General features: G+C 34.3%; 1 protein-coding gene across 1 annotated transcript in view; it reads right to left on the minus strand.

Annotated features, from left to right (window-relative positions):
- Window positions 1-476: 476 nt before the first annotated feature.
- The window catches only part of LOC149803804 (intraflagellar transport protein 70A-like), a 59,082-nt gene continuing 44,024 nt past the window's right edge, over window positions 477-15,534 (minus strand). Inside the window, exons 12-16 of the mRNA XM_089953615.1 lie at window positions 11,358-11,568; window positions 7,287-7,358; window positions 6,202-6,305; window positions 4,167-4,375; window positions 477-2,215 (exon numbers count right to left, since the gene is read on the minus strand). Coding sequence (XP_089809741.1) covers window positions 2,091-2,215; window positions 4,167-4,375; window positions 6,202-6,305; window positions 7,287-7,358; window positions 11,358-11,568 — 721 coding nt within the window. The 3' untranslated portion in view covers window positions 477-2,090. The remainder of the gene's footprint in view (window positions 2,216-4,166; window positions 4,376-6,201; window positions 6,306-7,286; window positions 7,359-11,357; window positions 11,569-15,534) is intronic.

Raw genomic sequence — 15,534 nt, forward strand, 5'->3', positions numbered from 1 at the left:
TTTAGAAACTTTTTTTTTTTTCGCTATGAGGGGCCATTGCTAAGTTGTAAGACCTTGTTAGCAATGCTTTTTCCAGAAGTAATGTAACAAGTAAAAAATAACTAAAGGCAAACAATTGATTAATACTCGAAATGTCAAGTACTTTTCAGAAATATATCATTTTAAACCTGAAGATTTTGTTTTCAAGAGCAATGCAGTTTGTAAAATGAAATACCCATTATTTGTACAACAATCAGCTGGCCTTTTCACTTGTACAGACCAATGAAGAGTCTGATTGTCTCCTGGATATATTATTTGTACAACAATCATGGGGACTTTACACTTGTGCAGACCAATTGAAGAGTCTAATTGACTCCTAGCTGTATTATTTATATCATGATCAATTACCTGGATTATCAAACTGTCTTGCTAAGGTCCATATCAACAGATGAGTCTGGATAAAGATCCATCCAAAATCATGAGTAAACAATCAATCATCAAGTACAGAAAACTTTATTAATATATTTAAATAAAGATCTAGCATTTTTAACATCTGTATATTTCCAAGGGAATGGTCTTTTCAATTTCCAAACTGTCAAACCTGTCTAATGACCACCTTCATACAGCAATCACCTGGATGGCCACCTTCGTATAGTGATTACCTGGTCGAAGCAAGTCCTTAGCTGGATGGTGGAAAAAAAGCTGTATACTCGCAGCAAAAATTAGATTTGCTTCTTTATGACTAACGGGTATTCAAATATTTAAAAAAAAAAACAGCCTCTTGGTTAACAATATATGTGATGATAATGGTTATTCTATGAGATACAAATTCATCCCATTTCATTAGGGTCAGAGGTTTTCACTCAGTGTATCCCCTAGGGGTGCAAGACTGAGTCAAAAATTGCATTGGGGTCAAAACTGGGGGTCAAACTGAGTAATAAAAAAAACTTTGGTATCAAAACTGAGGGTCAGATTAAAAAAATTGGGGGTCTCTGAAGTGTAAATGAGGGTCAAGGGAAACACTGATTACTATTTTCAAAGTTGTCTTTAAAGGAAGGCTTGTGTTAATAACATTTGTAACATTACACTTCTTTTCATTTCCATTCATCACAGGCCTCACACATAAGCCAACACCTATGATCTCAGTGAGCTAAGCAACTGATTAATCCAGATATTGTTTTAGTGTGAACAGCCTAGCTATCCAAATTGTCCAAGCAATGAGTCTGTCCTCTGTTCCACAATCATATGTAAGCTGTAAAGTAGTAGTGAAATTGACAATTTGTTATACTCCACCATACAATCTAAGATCAGTAGGATTTTGGTTTTTTTTCTTCTTCATCAAATATGATTTAATTTATAGATTATAAAATGATCAAGTTACAGTAGTCCTGTGTAGAACTCTGGAAGAGAACAACATGAACATGTATTTAATGAATTTGTTAAATAATGCACTTAATGAAATCTGATAATAATAAGAAAAAGAATAAGAATATAAGTAATAATAATAACAATACTAACAATAATGTTATACAGTGCATGATGTCTGTTCAAAAGCCAAATATAAAGGGTGAACCTGCATATAGTGGTCATCTGTATGCAAAGGCCCATTTTTTTCTCCATGGGTGGCCACTACTGACTGGTTTCACTGTATAATCTTGGCACATCAAATTTCTGGTACAACAGATGTTCAATTTCAAGAGTTAAATTTGTTTTAATTGCTTTAGTTTGAACTGAAAAATTTTATGTTTGTGTTCATCATTTCTCAATATGACATACATGTGTAAATTGGACAGATTTTAAAGTTTCTGGAAGCTACCACTTTAAAAAAAACAAGAATTTACCAATGTTCTATCTTGCCTCTAAAAAATGTCACTCACATGACCCTAACCTTTGACATTTTGATCTACCAATTACTTGCAGTGCTCCATATCCCTTATTACTACAACAAAGAATCAGGCCATTCAATGATGCAAACAATTAACAGCCAATTTTCAAGCAAGAACAAAGATAATGGTTAACATTTGATTTACATGTGTCATCATCTGTAACTTTTAGCTGCAAATTAAATAATAAAGAATGGCTGTGCAAGCACTTCTATAAATAGTACAGATCTACATCAGCTGCAGTAAAAGATTTTTCAGCAGTCTGGCTTCAAAGGTAACGGTGTTCTTCCCCGGGTGCATTGGCTCAGCTTCCAGAGGCTGCTCAATCACAGCTTTAACGTCGCGTCCATACACTACAAAGAAATGAAATGATTAAGTAGAATGATTTTCTCACAGATTAAATATAGATCCTTTTAAACAACTGTACATACATGTATGTAGCATTTCATGGTACCTCAGCACAACAGTGGCTATTATGGTGCCAACCAAAGGTAAAATTAGAAAAATGTAAAAATTGATTACACAAAAATTTAGGAAGATAAACCCATCCATATAAATGTAAACATAAAGTACACCAAGTTAAAATGTAAAGATCTTTAAAGTATGTAAAATGTATACAATATAAATGTAAAATCCCTAAATATGGCCATTTTTTTTTGTATAAACCACATTCCCTTAAAAAATTCAAGATTTTTTCAGGTGGTACATAAGCATATAGTTTCTTCATGTCAAAATATTTGTGTCTCATGGGGTGGAACTCAACAACTCAACAAGAATGTGTTACAACGGCATGGTGTGTGCTCTGGTCGTGGTTCACCACTGAGGTATGCATGAGTCATGCAAGTGTATCATAGTGGGCTGATGTTCTGAAATTTGTGGGGTTTTCATTCCAAATATTCCGCCCAGTATGACAAACATAGTGATTTATGTACTATCTGAATTAGGTGGTATCCTCCAATGGGGAATGGTGACTCTAGGGCATCTTTAGCTGCTTTATCTGCCCTTGCATTACCCTTTATGCCAATGTAACTAGGCAGTTAACAGTATAGAATAATCTTCCCAGATTCAATGAGCAGAGTCACGTTTCTGCAACCAAGGTTTCCATGCTTTTAAAAAAAAGTTATAGGTGTTTTCCAGAATTAAATTCATTTTTTTCAAGTTTCACACATGACCATTACTGAATGGAATTAAAGAGCATTTTAGCTTATAAAAAGTGCATTTTCAAATCAAAAGCTGTTTCTATGCAAAGACTCTCATAAAATGTCTGAATCATACATGTGACCATGTACAAAATGTATTACAAGAAAGAAGTGACTAATGAAAATTCATATAAATTTGCATGTTATGTCATTTCAATTTACTGAACTTAAATGTTTATTTTTTTGTTGACCTACATTAAGTTGGTATGTGGAAACAATAACATAATGAAAAACAGAAATTAGTTTTGTTTTCCTTTCAGTTGTAAATCAAGATAGCAGTATGTCAAGTAGAATATCTACTAATTGACATATTTAATTACAGAAAACAAATGTTATTAGTGTCAGCAAATTGTCAGACATTGATGATGTTGCCCAACCTCTGCACACTGCAGCAAATAACATTTCTGGAGTCTGCATATTATAAATTACAATACAAAATATTAGGTTGCATAAACATCTACTAAAGGGTAATATATTTGAACTAAAATTGTATTCAAATTAAATTTACATGATAAAAGTATATATTTATCCAGGATTAAATTTGTACAAGCCACCTTTTTATTCATGCAGTATTAAAATAACTTTAGAAAGATGAACCTATATGTGTTGTTTAAAGTGAATTTCTGCCAATTGATTTTATATTTATCAGTTTATTTAAACATTTCTCACATCTGGCCACAATGCACAATCATATTCAGTTTGAGAATTCCTTTATTCTGGAATAAAGCTACCACATTTAATTTTGTATGTGTTTATACAGTACTACCTGTACTTGATCATTGCCAACTCACTAAAAGTTTATGTTGCTAACATACTCTAATTTAAAATCCACAAAAATTTAATGAGGCTAAGCAATTTTCATTTATGGTATTTTTTCCCTTATTCTCAAAACCCGGGGTAAGAAACTCAAGCTCAAAGTTTGACATTTTTGACGGGACATAAGTTTCATTAAAATAAAGTTAGAATCATAAAAGTTTAGGGATATTCTTAAACCAGGTCTGGATGCTATTTAAATAACCTAGATGCAATCCATCGTCTTTTTGGGGGCAATCTGAGCTTGAGTTCTGTACTTCAAAGGGTTCCAAGATAATGGGTCTGGACCTACATTCACAACATTCCAGAAACTGGATGCATTCCTGGACAACAGAGTCTCTCATCATGATCATGTGTTTGGCCATATTCTCTATCAGGGACAGGAAACATCGCTTGGCATAATACCACGTGTCAGTACCCAGCTTCTTGGTGTATGGCTCTAAACTTTTGATCACACGTGAAATGCCAAACTCATAATTTCCCTTGGCACAATACAAAGTCCTAGATAAAAGAAATGAGGTGTTAATGACAGAATCGCGTGTAACTATGCAGTGCAGATATTGTTCATGAAAAGAACACTGAAATCCATGTTCTATGCATTGATTGCATTTATTCTGATAAAGAGTTTTCTAAATATCAAGAAGAGTTTGTCTAACTAAATATTTCAACCTGTGAGTACATGTAAGTCTACAGGGACAAAATATCTGCATGGTTTAAAGGAAGGCTTCATATGCTACCATACAACAATATGCATAAACACAATTTGTATATCAACCTATCTTTAAAGAAATTCTTTTTCTCCTCAGATATGTTCCCTGATCACATTAAAGTTAGTAATATAAACCTGCTACCTCCAAAATCTGATCACATTAACATTGGAGATACAAGTCTGTTACCTTCCGAATCCGGCCCTACTAAAAAAGATGAAAATTAGTCTTTTCGCTCTTATAAAGAAAATGGGCAAGAACTCTTACCCATTACCCCCCTCTCAACCACCAGGTGCTAAGTTTTTAAATTTACTTCCAATGCTAATATAAGTGTTAAATTAACCATCCATCCAGGATCATTCCTCTGCAGGTTGTATACATGATTTTACATTGTTCCAAGTTTTTTATGAGAATCTGTCACTTTCTCAGACTTCGTCTATTGAAACCACTTATGCAATACGCAACTGTTAAATAGGTCAGGTAACCCTGGTCTGTGTTGCTTATTAAATTAGGAGAAAGGGTTATCATTCACATGGGGAATCCAGCCACTCTTCCCTGAAGGATACCTGAGACAAAGGTTGGATGCTCGGCATTCCCTCTTCCAATTACCTTTTTTTTAAATGTTAATGTAAGACCTTACTTGAATGAGAAAGCCAATTTTTAAGCAAATTATGTTTCTCCAAGAATACTTAACAAAGCACATTATTTAACTTCCACCAACCACCCAACCAACTTAATTGGAATATCACTCAGCTTCAAAACTAGTGACACCTGGTGTATGCAAGCAGAATGGGCAAACGTTATTGCCCTTTGTCTATTTGAGATAGAAAAGAAAATTTTTCATCTTTTTAGTAGGCCTGATTTGGAAGGTAGCAGACTTACATCCCCAACATTGATGTGATCCATAAGTATTCTCAGACAAACATAATTTACTTAAAACTTGGCTTCCTTGACATGATGTGTCATGACTGATTCTCTCCATTTCAACTCATTTTGTATGTAAAACAGTTTAAATAATAATAATGTTTGTTATGGGGGTTTAACAGCACTTTTAGCACATTATTAACAACATCATCCTAAGGAAATGGGAGCTAAGTGCCTTTCCCAAGGACACACCAATGCCACACACCTAGGCTGGTCTGGGTGGGTATTGAACTTGTAACCCCTGGATTACAAATCTGATGATCTACCAACTGAGCTACTGCAACGCCCTTAAAATGATAATAAAAGGACACAGTTCAATGAAATTACATGCTATACAAGATGATAAACCTGCAAATTTCAAGCCAATTAATAATCAAGTAAATAAATAAGAGTGAAAAAATACTCCAAGACAATTTTCTTTAAAGGCATAGAAATATACTGATTTAATGATGTTATATCAATTAAGGACCTACCTAGAATAAGCTTTTTTCTCCCAGGGCCTATAGACACATTTATAAACTTAACAATTTTGATCTCTGTGAATACAATAACATTTATTCTGCTGTGTTCAGATAGCAGTATTAACTAAATATGAAAAGAGTGCTAACTTTAAAAACATCATCTCACCCCATGACAATACTGAAGTACAAAACATTCACACTGAAAAGAGTACTAACTTCAAAAACATTGTCTCACCCTATGACAAGATTGACAATACAGAGATGAAATATTTTCTTGTCTTGGTCATCATATGCCACCTGTTCCTCTTCTTTCTCTATCTTCCTCATCAACTCTTCTGCCTGTAAGGAAATAAAACCCAATCCATAATTTAAAAAATGTTTCAGCAAATTAATTTGTCATTTTTTAAAACCTCTAACTTCAATATTCAATGAAAATTTTGTACTACTCCAAAATAAGAAATAACTATACAAACATTTAACATTATATCATTTTAAGTATTAAAATGGTATTTTCAGAAATTAACTTTTCTCATAAGATTCCACAAATGTAATTTAAGTATATTTTAATTATAAAAAACATTTGATAGGCATAGACCAATAATCAGCTGGTCATGCTCAGAAAGATCTCATGATGCTAAAAGTACCATATTTGGTGCAATTTTAATGGTACACCATTTAAAAATTAATTTTGGGGAATGTGATTTTAATGTCTGCAAGATTTTAATTAGAATACACACTTCTTACTGGAAAAATGTACAGACAAATTTGTTTCTTCTTAATGTTACAGACAGATTAAGCACAAAAATTTTAATCTCTAATAGAGATTATAAAATATTACAAACAATATATAAAAATTTACTAAATTGGATACATGAAGCTAAAAGAAAAAAGTTCCAAAGGATTCATTTAAGTTTAATGAGTAATTAGCATAAACTCCAGCTTATCAATAAATAAAACTAAGATGTACTTGCACTCCCGAGAGTGCTCTTGTATTATTACAGATCTGACAAGAACTATTTGTAATGAACAGCACGTCAACTCATGCTTCTGAACATTTTCATTTGTTTATTTAATCTGGAATTACCAGAGCACAACAGAATGGCCACTAATTCCATCTCAGTATGGTCTCTGTTTTAAACTCCTTTCCAACACATGAAAGTGACAGTGAATGTCCATCCACAGCCAGTGATTTTCTCTGGCATCTTCCACCTACTAAAATCATCTGGGCAACTAAGAGTACTAAGTGTATATTTATAAAACTTATTTATGATCAAAATTAAAAATTTTAAAAAATGAAATAATATTTAATCTAACTGTTACCTCTTCGTTCTGACTTGTCATGATGTAGGCAACACAAAGATTGGCCAGGACAATGGCACTCACATTCAAAATCTGCAAGAAATTGTTAAAATATTATTCACAGATTGTTGCCTACTTACAATGAATGAAATAATGTAAAAGTATATCCAGATCTGATGCCTTTCTGACATAAGACTGCTTGGCTTGAATGTATTTCACTTACATATCGAAGTGTATCAGTAACCTCAATCACTCTGACAGTTGCCAGGACTTTATTTTATACAGATGGCATTCAAAATAAAACAGTTGCCAGGACTTTAATTCATTCATACAGATGGCATTCAAAATCAAACCCATCAAAGTTTCTGCTAATACAAACTGGTACACAAGTCTTAATATAATGTTTAACAATACAGCCCACAAGAAGGTAACAACTTCAACCAGTCTGATGTAAGAGCACCTTGTTAATATGCATGAGTGTTCCTCATAATCCAGTTTGTCGAAGATCTTACTGATAATAGCTGACTTTACAAATCTGAAAAATGTAAATTTGTAAATGAAGTCTCCACAGTAGTACTGAGATCAGCCAATCAGATGCAAGTTTACTCCATTAATAAATGCGGTTATGCTCATAATCAAACTTATCCTATATCTTGATCATATACACCTACATAATGAATCTGATCAAAACTGGTTTTACAGCTGAAGTCTCCAGAGATGTAACATGCTCAGCCAATCAAATGCTGTTCATAAGAAGCCTACATGCCAAGTTTGATCTAAATCAGTTTATAAATGAAGCGTCTAATTATTAACAAAAGCAGCTAATCAGATAGTAAATCAGCTTATTAATATCAATGAACTTTTCTCAAAATTGAATCAACTCAAATTTACTGTTCTAGTATGTTCTAATTTGTAACTATAATGACTATGTTATACAGTCATCCTTCATGACTAAAACATGCAAATACATATTTAAACACACTCTAATTATTAGTGAATAATCAGTGCATTATTAATTTATCAAAACATTTGTTCAAACATGCAGTCAAATACAAATCAATTACTCACTGGAAAGCAAGATGTAAAATGTCTGTCTATACATCTTTTTCTATAAAAAAACCTGATTTGAAAGTGTTCATGGAAAAATGTTTTCTCTCTTTTTTCTATTATAATCCAATTGATTACAGAATCCAAAATATTTGATAGCCCAGCACACTGAGCCCCTTTAAAACTAGATCAGACCCCTCCCATATTCTATGTCAGTTTTGTGTTGGGCTTGTAAAATTAGTGTTGTTTCATTTACCTGAAAGTAACCCTGACTGTACCAACAAAATGTGGTATTTTCATTTCAAAGCTCTTGAAATACACTGGTAAATTATTGATATTCAGCTATTACCACCTTCCTTGTTAAGATCATTTGCTGAGTTGTAGCAGGCCTTAAAATTTGTTAACATAGCAAAGCATGACATATGAATGGGGTACAGCACTATTTCTGTCCTATTTCACTTCAGAGGTCTCTCTCTTGAATGGCCCCCCTGACCAGCAGCCACCCACTTCTTACAGTCAGAATCCCTTGGCAATGCCAAGTTTGTGATCGAATAAACAAAATCGTAACCGATAAGGAGATTATTCAGTAGCAGTGGGAAAATGGAGCAAATGGAAAGAGAATTATGCATGTACCAATATTTAAATGACATTTTTGAATGGTATTGATATGTGCATGACAACAATATTCGCTCATATATTATCATGCTTACATCAAGGATAAGAACTATTAATGTATATTCAGTTGAAATAAGTCTGTTCTTAAGACAAGAAGAACCTTTTAATAATTAATGTTACTTTTAAATGAAGATATTAAATGAAGATATGAAATGCTCTGAAGTATGTAACTTTCTTACTATGTACATTACATATACTTCTCAAAAAATTTTTAGTCCCCCTCTGGAAAGGTCACCCATCTTATAAGGCCACTTTCCTTGTGCAGAAGGAGTGACCATATAAGAGGAGGACAACTGTAGTTAATTAAAATTAGCTCTCACTTGTCCTGCATGAATAACAATGAACTCCTTGCACACACTGATTTGGTAATGCATCACTACTTAAATATATTGAGTGGTACCAATGTGATTGTTTGACAATTAAGCTAAGCTAGCGGATTAGAACTTATAAAAGTCTCCAAAACAATGTGTTTCTACCCGAAGAAACTGATAAATACACTGAATTTCAATCAAGTTAGTTTAAAGCACTGGTGTCCACTGTGTCTACTGCTATACAATGAGAGTTTTCTGTGATTATGACACATCCACAGTACTATGACAGGACCTAACTGCAAAACATTAAGCTATTGTTTTTACTGATTGATATAAACACAAAAAAGACTAATGACATTTTACCTCATTATTATCCATAGATCTCATTCATGATCAAATTTGTTGAAAATATTGATAATATAAACCTATTTACTTACTTTACTCGAAAAATGTTTAGACATACGGTTGCAAGAGCAGTAATAACCTTACCAAATCTGAGAACAGATTGCCTGATCAATATAAACCAATTTTGTTCATAATCTAACTTGTCTAAGATCATCACTACTTTGACTTTTTTTCCAAGTTTAAAGTAAATTGGATCAAAAATGTGGCCTTCAGACTGGTAACCGGCCAATCAGATGCTAAATTATCTCATTGAAATGCATGAGTGTCTCCCTCAAATTTCACTTGTCCACTCTCTTAATGATATATATATATATATATATATATATATATATATATATATATACATCCCAAGTTTTTTCCAAATTTAATCAGAAATATGGCCTCCAGACTGGTAAAATGTTCACCAAATCAAATGCAGGATCACGTCATTAATATGCACAAATGTTGCTCATGTAAATAACTTATCAAGATCTTGCAAGTATGACTAAAATGGATTGAGAAACATGGCCTCCATATTGGTGAAAAGCTATGCCAATGAGACACAAGATCGCTTCATCAATGTGAGCAACCATCTTTTATTCAAACTATTCAAACTCTTCATAATTGTGGCAAATATTCCAAGTCTGATCAAAACTGGATCCATCAGTGTGATAAAAAGTTCTGGCAATAGATGGCCTCATCAACATGCATTAATGTCACTCATAATCTTACCTTGTCCAAGATACTCATGTTAACTAATAATCCAAGTTAGATCTAAATTAAATCAGAAATACTAACTCCAGAATGGTAACAAGTTCAGCCAATCGGATGCAGGATCCAACATTTATATACAGCAGGATCACCTCAATAATATGCTTGGATGTTGTAGTGAGATCAGAAATGTAACCTCCAGAGTGATAACAAGCTCAATCAATCAGATGTAAAATCACCTCAATAATATGCTGGATGTGGCTCACATCTGAATTTTTCCAAGACAGTGATGATATAAACTTGTATTAATCAAAAGTGGATCAGTAATTCCATCAGATGCAGAATCACTTCATTAATATGCATTGATGTCACTCTTATCTGAGATATTAATAATATAAACTTACATTCCAAGTTTCATCAAAATTATATCAAAATTATGGCCCGCACATGAGCAACAAGCAACTGTTGACAGACACACAATGGACAATATATCATATACTCAGAATTAGTCTAGTCCAACTGCAGACTGTACAGACCCAGATCTGTTGTTGCATAATGCGATGGCAGATCTGGATCAGTGCAGTTTGTTAGGAGTAGTCAGTAGAATAATCATCATAGACCGATCTGCATGTGCATTATGCTAAGGCAGATCAAGATCTTTGTTCTTTGCAGTCTGACTTGACTTATAAGTGAGAATAAAGGGCCATAACACAAGCTCATCTGACCTAATGGCTAGGTGAGCAAAAGTAAGACTGATGTACGGATATCATTCTTGTTGATGCAGATCTTTCCTCAACAGTTAAAATAATATTTGAAAATTGCTACATCATTGAAACTTTTAAAGCATATAGCTTTTTTCCAGAGAATGACAATGCCAATATAACAAGAACATTGTCATAGTTCTTTAAACTATGCACTGTATTAAATAAGCCTAAAATGTCCTAAGTTCCTTTAACTAACTTACGTTGTCATAGTTCTTTTTCACAATAGGCTCATAAAAGCCTGTAGCCTCCTTGTATTTGTTTTCCTGCATGAAGAGAACATGGGCTACATTGAGTTTCCATGTGTCATGCTCATTGCAGAACTCCACAGACTTGCGGAAAATCTTTTCCACCTGTTGGTAGTTCTCCATATCCCAGTAAATCTTGGCCTGCTGCATCAGTACAGGTATATACCTAAAGCAAAAAGGAATATACAACATCATTAGATATTATTTAGGTTCTTTAATTGCTCAGAAAAAGAATATCATTGCAGGTTCATACCATGGAAGGATGTATACATGCATGTAAAGAATATCATACCAGGTTCATTCCATGTTGGGATACATACATGCATGTAAAGAATATATTACCAGGTTCATTCCATGTTGGGATGTATACATGCATGTAAAGAATATCATACCAGGTTCATACCATGGAAGGATGTATACATGAATGTAAAGAATATCATACCAGGTTCATACCATATTAGGATGTATACATGCATGTAAAGAATATCATACCAGGTTCATACCATGGAAGGATATACATATTAATGTAAAGAATATCACACCAGGTTCATACCATGGAAGGATGTATACATGAATGTAAAGAATATCATAGCAAGTTCATACCATGGAAGGTGTGTGTGTGCATGTGATTTGATTTTTAATGTGGCTTTAACAATTTTTCAGTCATATTGCTACGATGTCTGCAGTGTGGCAATTTATAATGATGTCTACCACTGGGGCATCATGCCACAGACATGTAGCATGATGTCCCACCCAGTCACATTATCTGGACACCAGACCTACCAGTCCTAACACTAACCTCTTAATGCTAAGTGCCAAGTGAGGCAGCTATTAGTACCATTTTTTATAAGTCTTTGGTATGACTCGGCCAAGGATCGAACCCACGACCTAATGCATCCGAGGCGGACACTCTAACCATTAGGAATCCGGATCAGTCCACCATTGAAGAATGTACACATTAATTTAAAGAATATCATAGCAGGTTCGTACCATGGAAGACAATAAAAATAATAATGAGGACTTTGTATAGCACCTAATCTTTAAAAGCTCTAAGCGCTTTACAACATTAAACACCTATAACATAAAAAACATATATAATGATACAATTACAAAAAAACAAACACCATGAAATTAGAAAACATAAAAAACATGCTGAAAATATTTAAGAGAGGAAATATTATTAGGTCTTTAAGTTTGTTCTTGCAGTCGAAATAAGTGAGTTTTAAGAGCACTCTTGAATGGGATCACTGTGTCTTTGTGTCTAAGTTCAATAGGCAATTCATTCCACATTGCTGGGCCCTGGTATGCAAAAGAACGTTGTCCATATGACTTTGTTTTCATAGTGGGATTAATGAGTATACGACTGTCAGAAGAGGAGCGTAAGTATCTTGCTGGTGTGTACACATGGTTGTTGTTGTTGTTGTTGTTATTGTGGGGTTTAACGCCATTTTTCAGCACACAATAGGCTATATATGGCAGCCAGTATTAATGGTGGAGGAAGAACCCGGGAAAATCCCAGAAAGAACCACAGACCCACGAAAAGCTACTGGCATGCTTTCTCACATACCCACATTGGTTGAATCCGAGACTCGAACCGGCGCAGACAGAGGTGAGATGGCAGTGATCCGTAACGGAGAACGCTTTAGACCACTCGGAGCCCCGTGTACACATGGGTGTAGTCAGATAGGTATGTTGGACTGAAGTCCATCAGTAAAACATAGCACAGAGAACAAATTTTGTGTTTGATTCTGGATCTAATGGATAGCCAGTGTAGGGTACAGAGCAGTGGTGAGGTGTGCTCTGATCGTGGTACTCTAAGTATGATCCGAGCAGCTGTGTTTTGAACTTTTTGAAGTTTCTGGAGCAGATATTGAGATGAACCAGACAGAATTGAGTTACAATAATCCAGTCTTGAAAGTACTAATGAACACACAAGTGTTTTAGTGGTATCAACTGAAAGATATTTGCGAATGGAGTTGATATGTCTCAGTTCATATGCAGCCTCACATATGTTCATGACATGTTGGTGCAATGTGAGAGTACTGTCCAGAGTAACACCTAGGTTTCGTACTGACTGTGTGAATTTAATGTTGGTGTTGCTGATATTTATTGTTTGAGGTAAAGGATGTGAATGAGAAAGTCTTTGTGTTGTGATCAGAATGGCCTCAGTTTTATCATCATTCATCTGCAGCTTGTTACATGTCATCCATGATTTCACATCAGAAATCCAACTCTCTACACCTTGGATGGTAGCGTCAAATTCAGTTGGGTGGCTAGATTTGTATATTTGGGTGTCATCAGCATACAATTGGTGAGACATTGGATGATGATCTTTGACACTTGAGAGCGGCTGAGTGTATTTTTTTACCACTAGTACAGTTGCACAAACTCTAGTCCCAAACCCCATGCTATGCAGCTCAACGACTTGTTGCTATCTCTCAACTTGACATAATATTCAGAAATTCTTTTCCATTTCACATGACGACAGTAACCATATCTCCTGCCACAAGACATACTCAAATTGGCAAGTGATGTCCAATACATGTAACTTTGTTTTTTCCAGCTTTTATTCACAAGAATCTAAATACTTCTTTTTATTCTTCTCTGTTGATTATTAACACTTTTCTAGAAGCTTATTTTCCCTTTCATCTTAAACATGCATTGCTTTCTGGACGCCATTTTGAAAATATTATACAATCAACAGTTTGATTATGCAGATGCTTCGCATGAACAAACAGGTGCAGTTTAAAGCATCTGGGGTGTTGCTGTAAAGTTAGTCTGGTTCCCTGACTAGTATTACTAATTCTAAGATGAAACCTGGATCCAAATAAAATACAGATGAACCAATTATCTGGATTTTTCTGCAATGATAGTTTTGCCATAGTTTTTGCTAGTACACCGTAAGTCCATATTCTGCGGGTAATTTTAGTAAGACTTACGGCAAAATCGTAAGAGTTGGCAGGTCTGTACAACCAGTATTTATACTATAAAAAGCTGGTACAAGACCAAGTTTTACCAGTACAAATGCTAATCAATAAATCTCATCAATGCATGGTTTAACACTTGCAAAGAATGGAGAAAATTATTTTCTAGACAATACTTTAGAGTAAGGAAATTGAATGAATTCATTTCTGACCTTTACAAGAGCGCATTCATAATGGACAGCATCACATATCAACACCATAAAAATATAGTTCGTTCCACACAACATCATGAATTTTATATGTAACTCTGTAAATTATCAGGTCAACATCATTAAAACAAGCTAAAATTACCTAATTAGTTTTATATTACCGTATATACTCGCGTATAAGCCCGTTCACGTATAAGCAGACCCCCCCAAACTGAATTGGTAAAACTGTTATAAAGTGCATGACCCGCATATAAGCTGACCCATAATTTCTAGACTACCGGTACATCGCAAGATGCACAAAGTGAGTTCTGAATACGTTTATGTAGGCAAATCACATTATTAAATAAAATGAAAGTAAGAAAGCTAATTTATATGTTGAAATAAAAACAATTCTAAAGTGTTAAGTCTTAATGGAAATTTAATTAATCCTCATTCTAAAATCATGAATTATAAAAGTTCTATTACTTCTAGAATCCTTCAAAATCTGACTCTGTATCAGACTCGCCAAACAGTTCACGAAACTCGGCTTCTGTTACAAGCATGCTTTCATCATATACTCATATACATTGTCATTGTCATCATGGTCATCTGATAGTGTGTCGTTCTCCTTCTCGCTCTCCTCATCGTCATATTGAAATATAGCATCATCCTCTGTTCCATCCATGGCATTGCTGATACAGCACTTCCTGAATGATTTTGCAATCATTTCCGATGGAATTGAGTCCCATGCTTCTTTTACCCACTTGGCGACCAAATTGATGTCCAGCCTCATTAAATTCCCGCCTTTTGTCGTTTTCACAGCCCCTGAACAAACCCATTCTGCCCACATCTTTCGTAACTTGTCCTTAAATGGTTTGTTAAGGCAGACATCAAGAGGTTGTAACACTGACGTTAAACCTCCTGGTATCACAGTCAGTGTTGTTTTCATTTTCTTTGCGGCCTTTTTACTTCATCGGTTTTGTGTGCACGAAACATATCCCATAAAAGCATTGAAGGTTT

The sequence above is a fragment of the Sinohyriopsis cumingii genome, chromosome 3, assembly GCF_028554795.1.
Source record: "Sinohyriopsis cumingii isolate HCF-2022 chromosome 3, ASM2855479v2, whole genome shotgun sequence".
Classification (NCBI taxonomy): Eukaryota; Metazoa; Mollusca; class Bivalvia; order Unionida; family Unionidae; genus Sinohyriopsis; species Sinohyriopsis cumingii.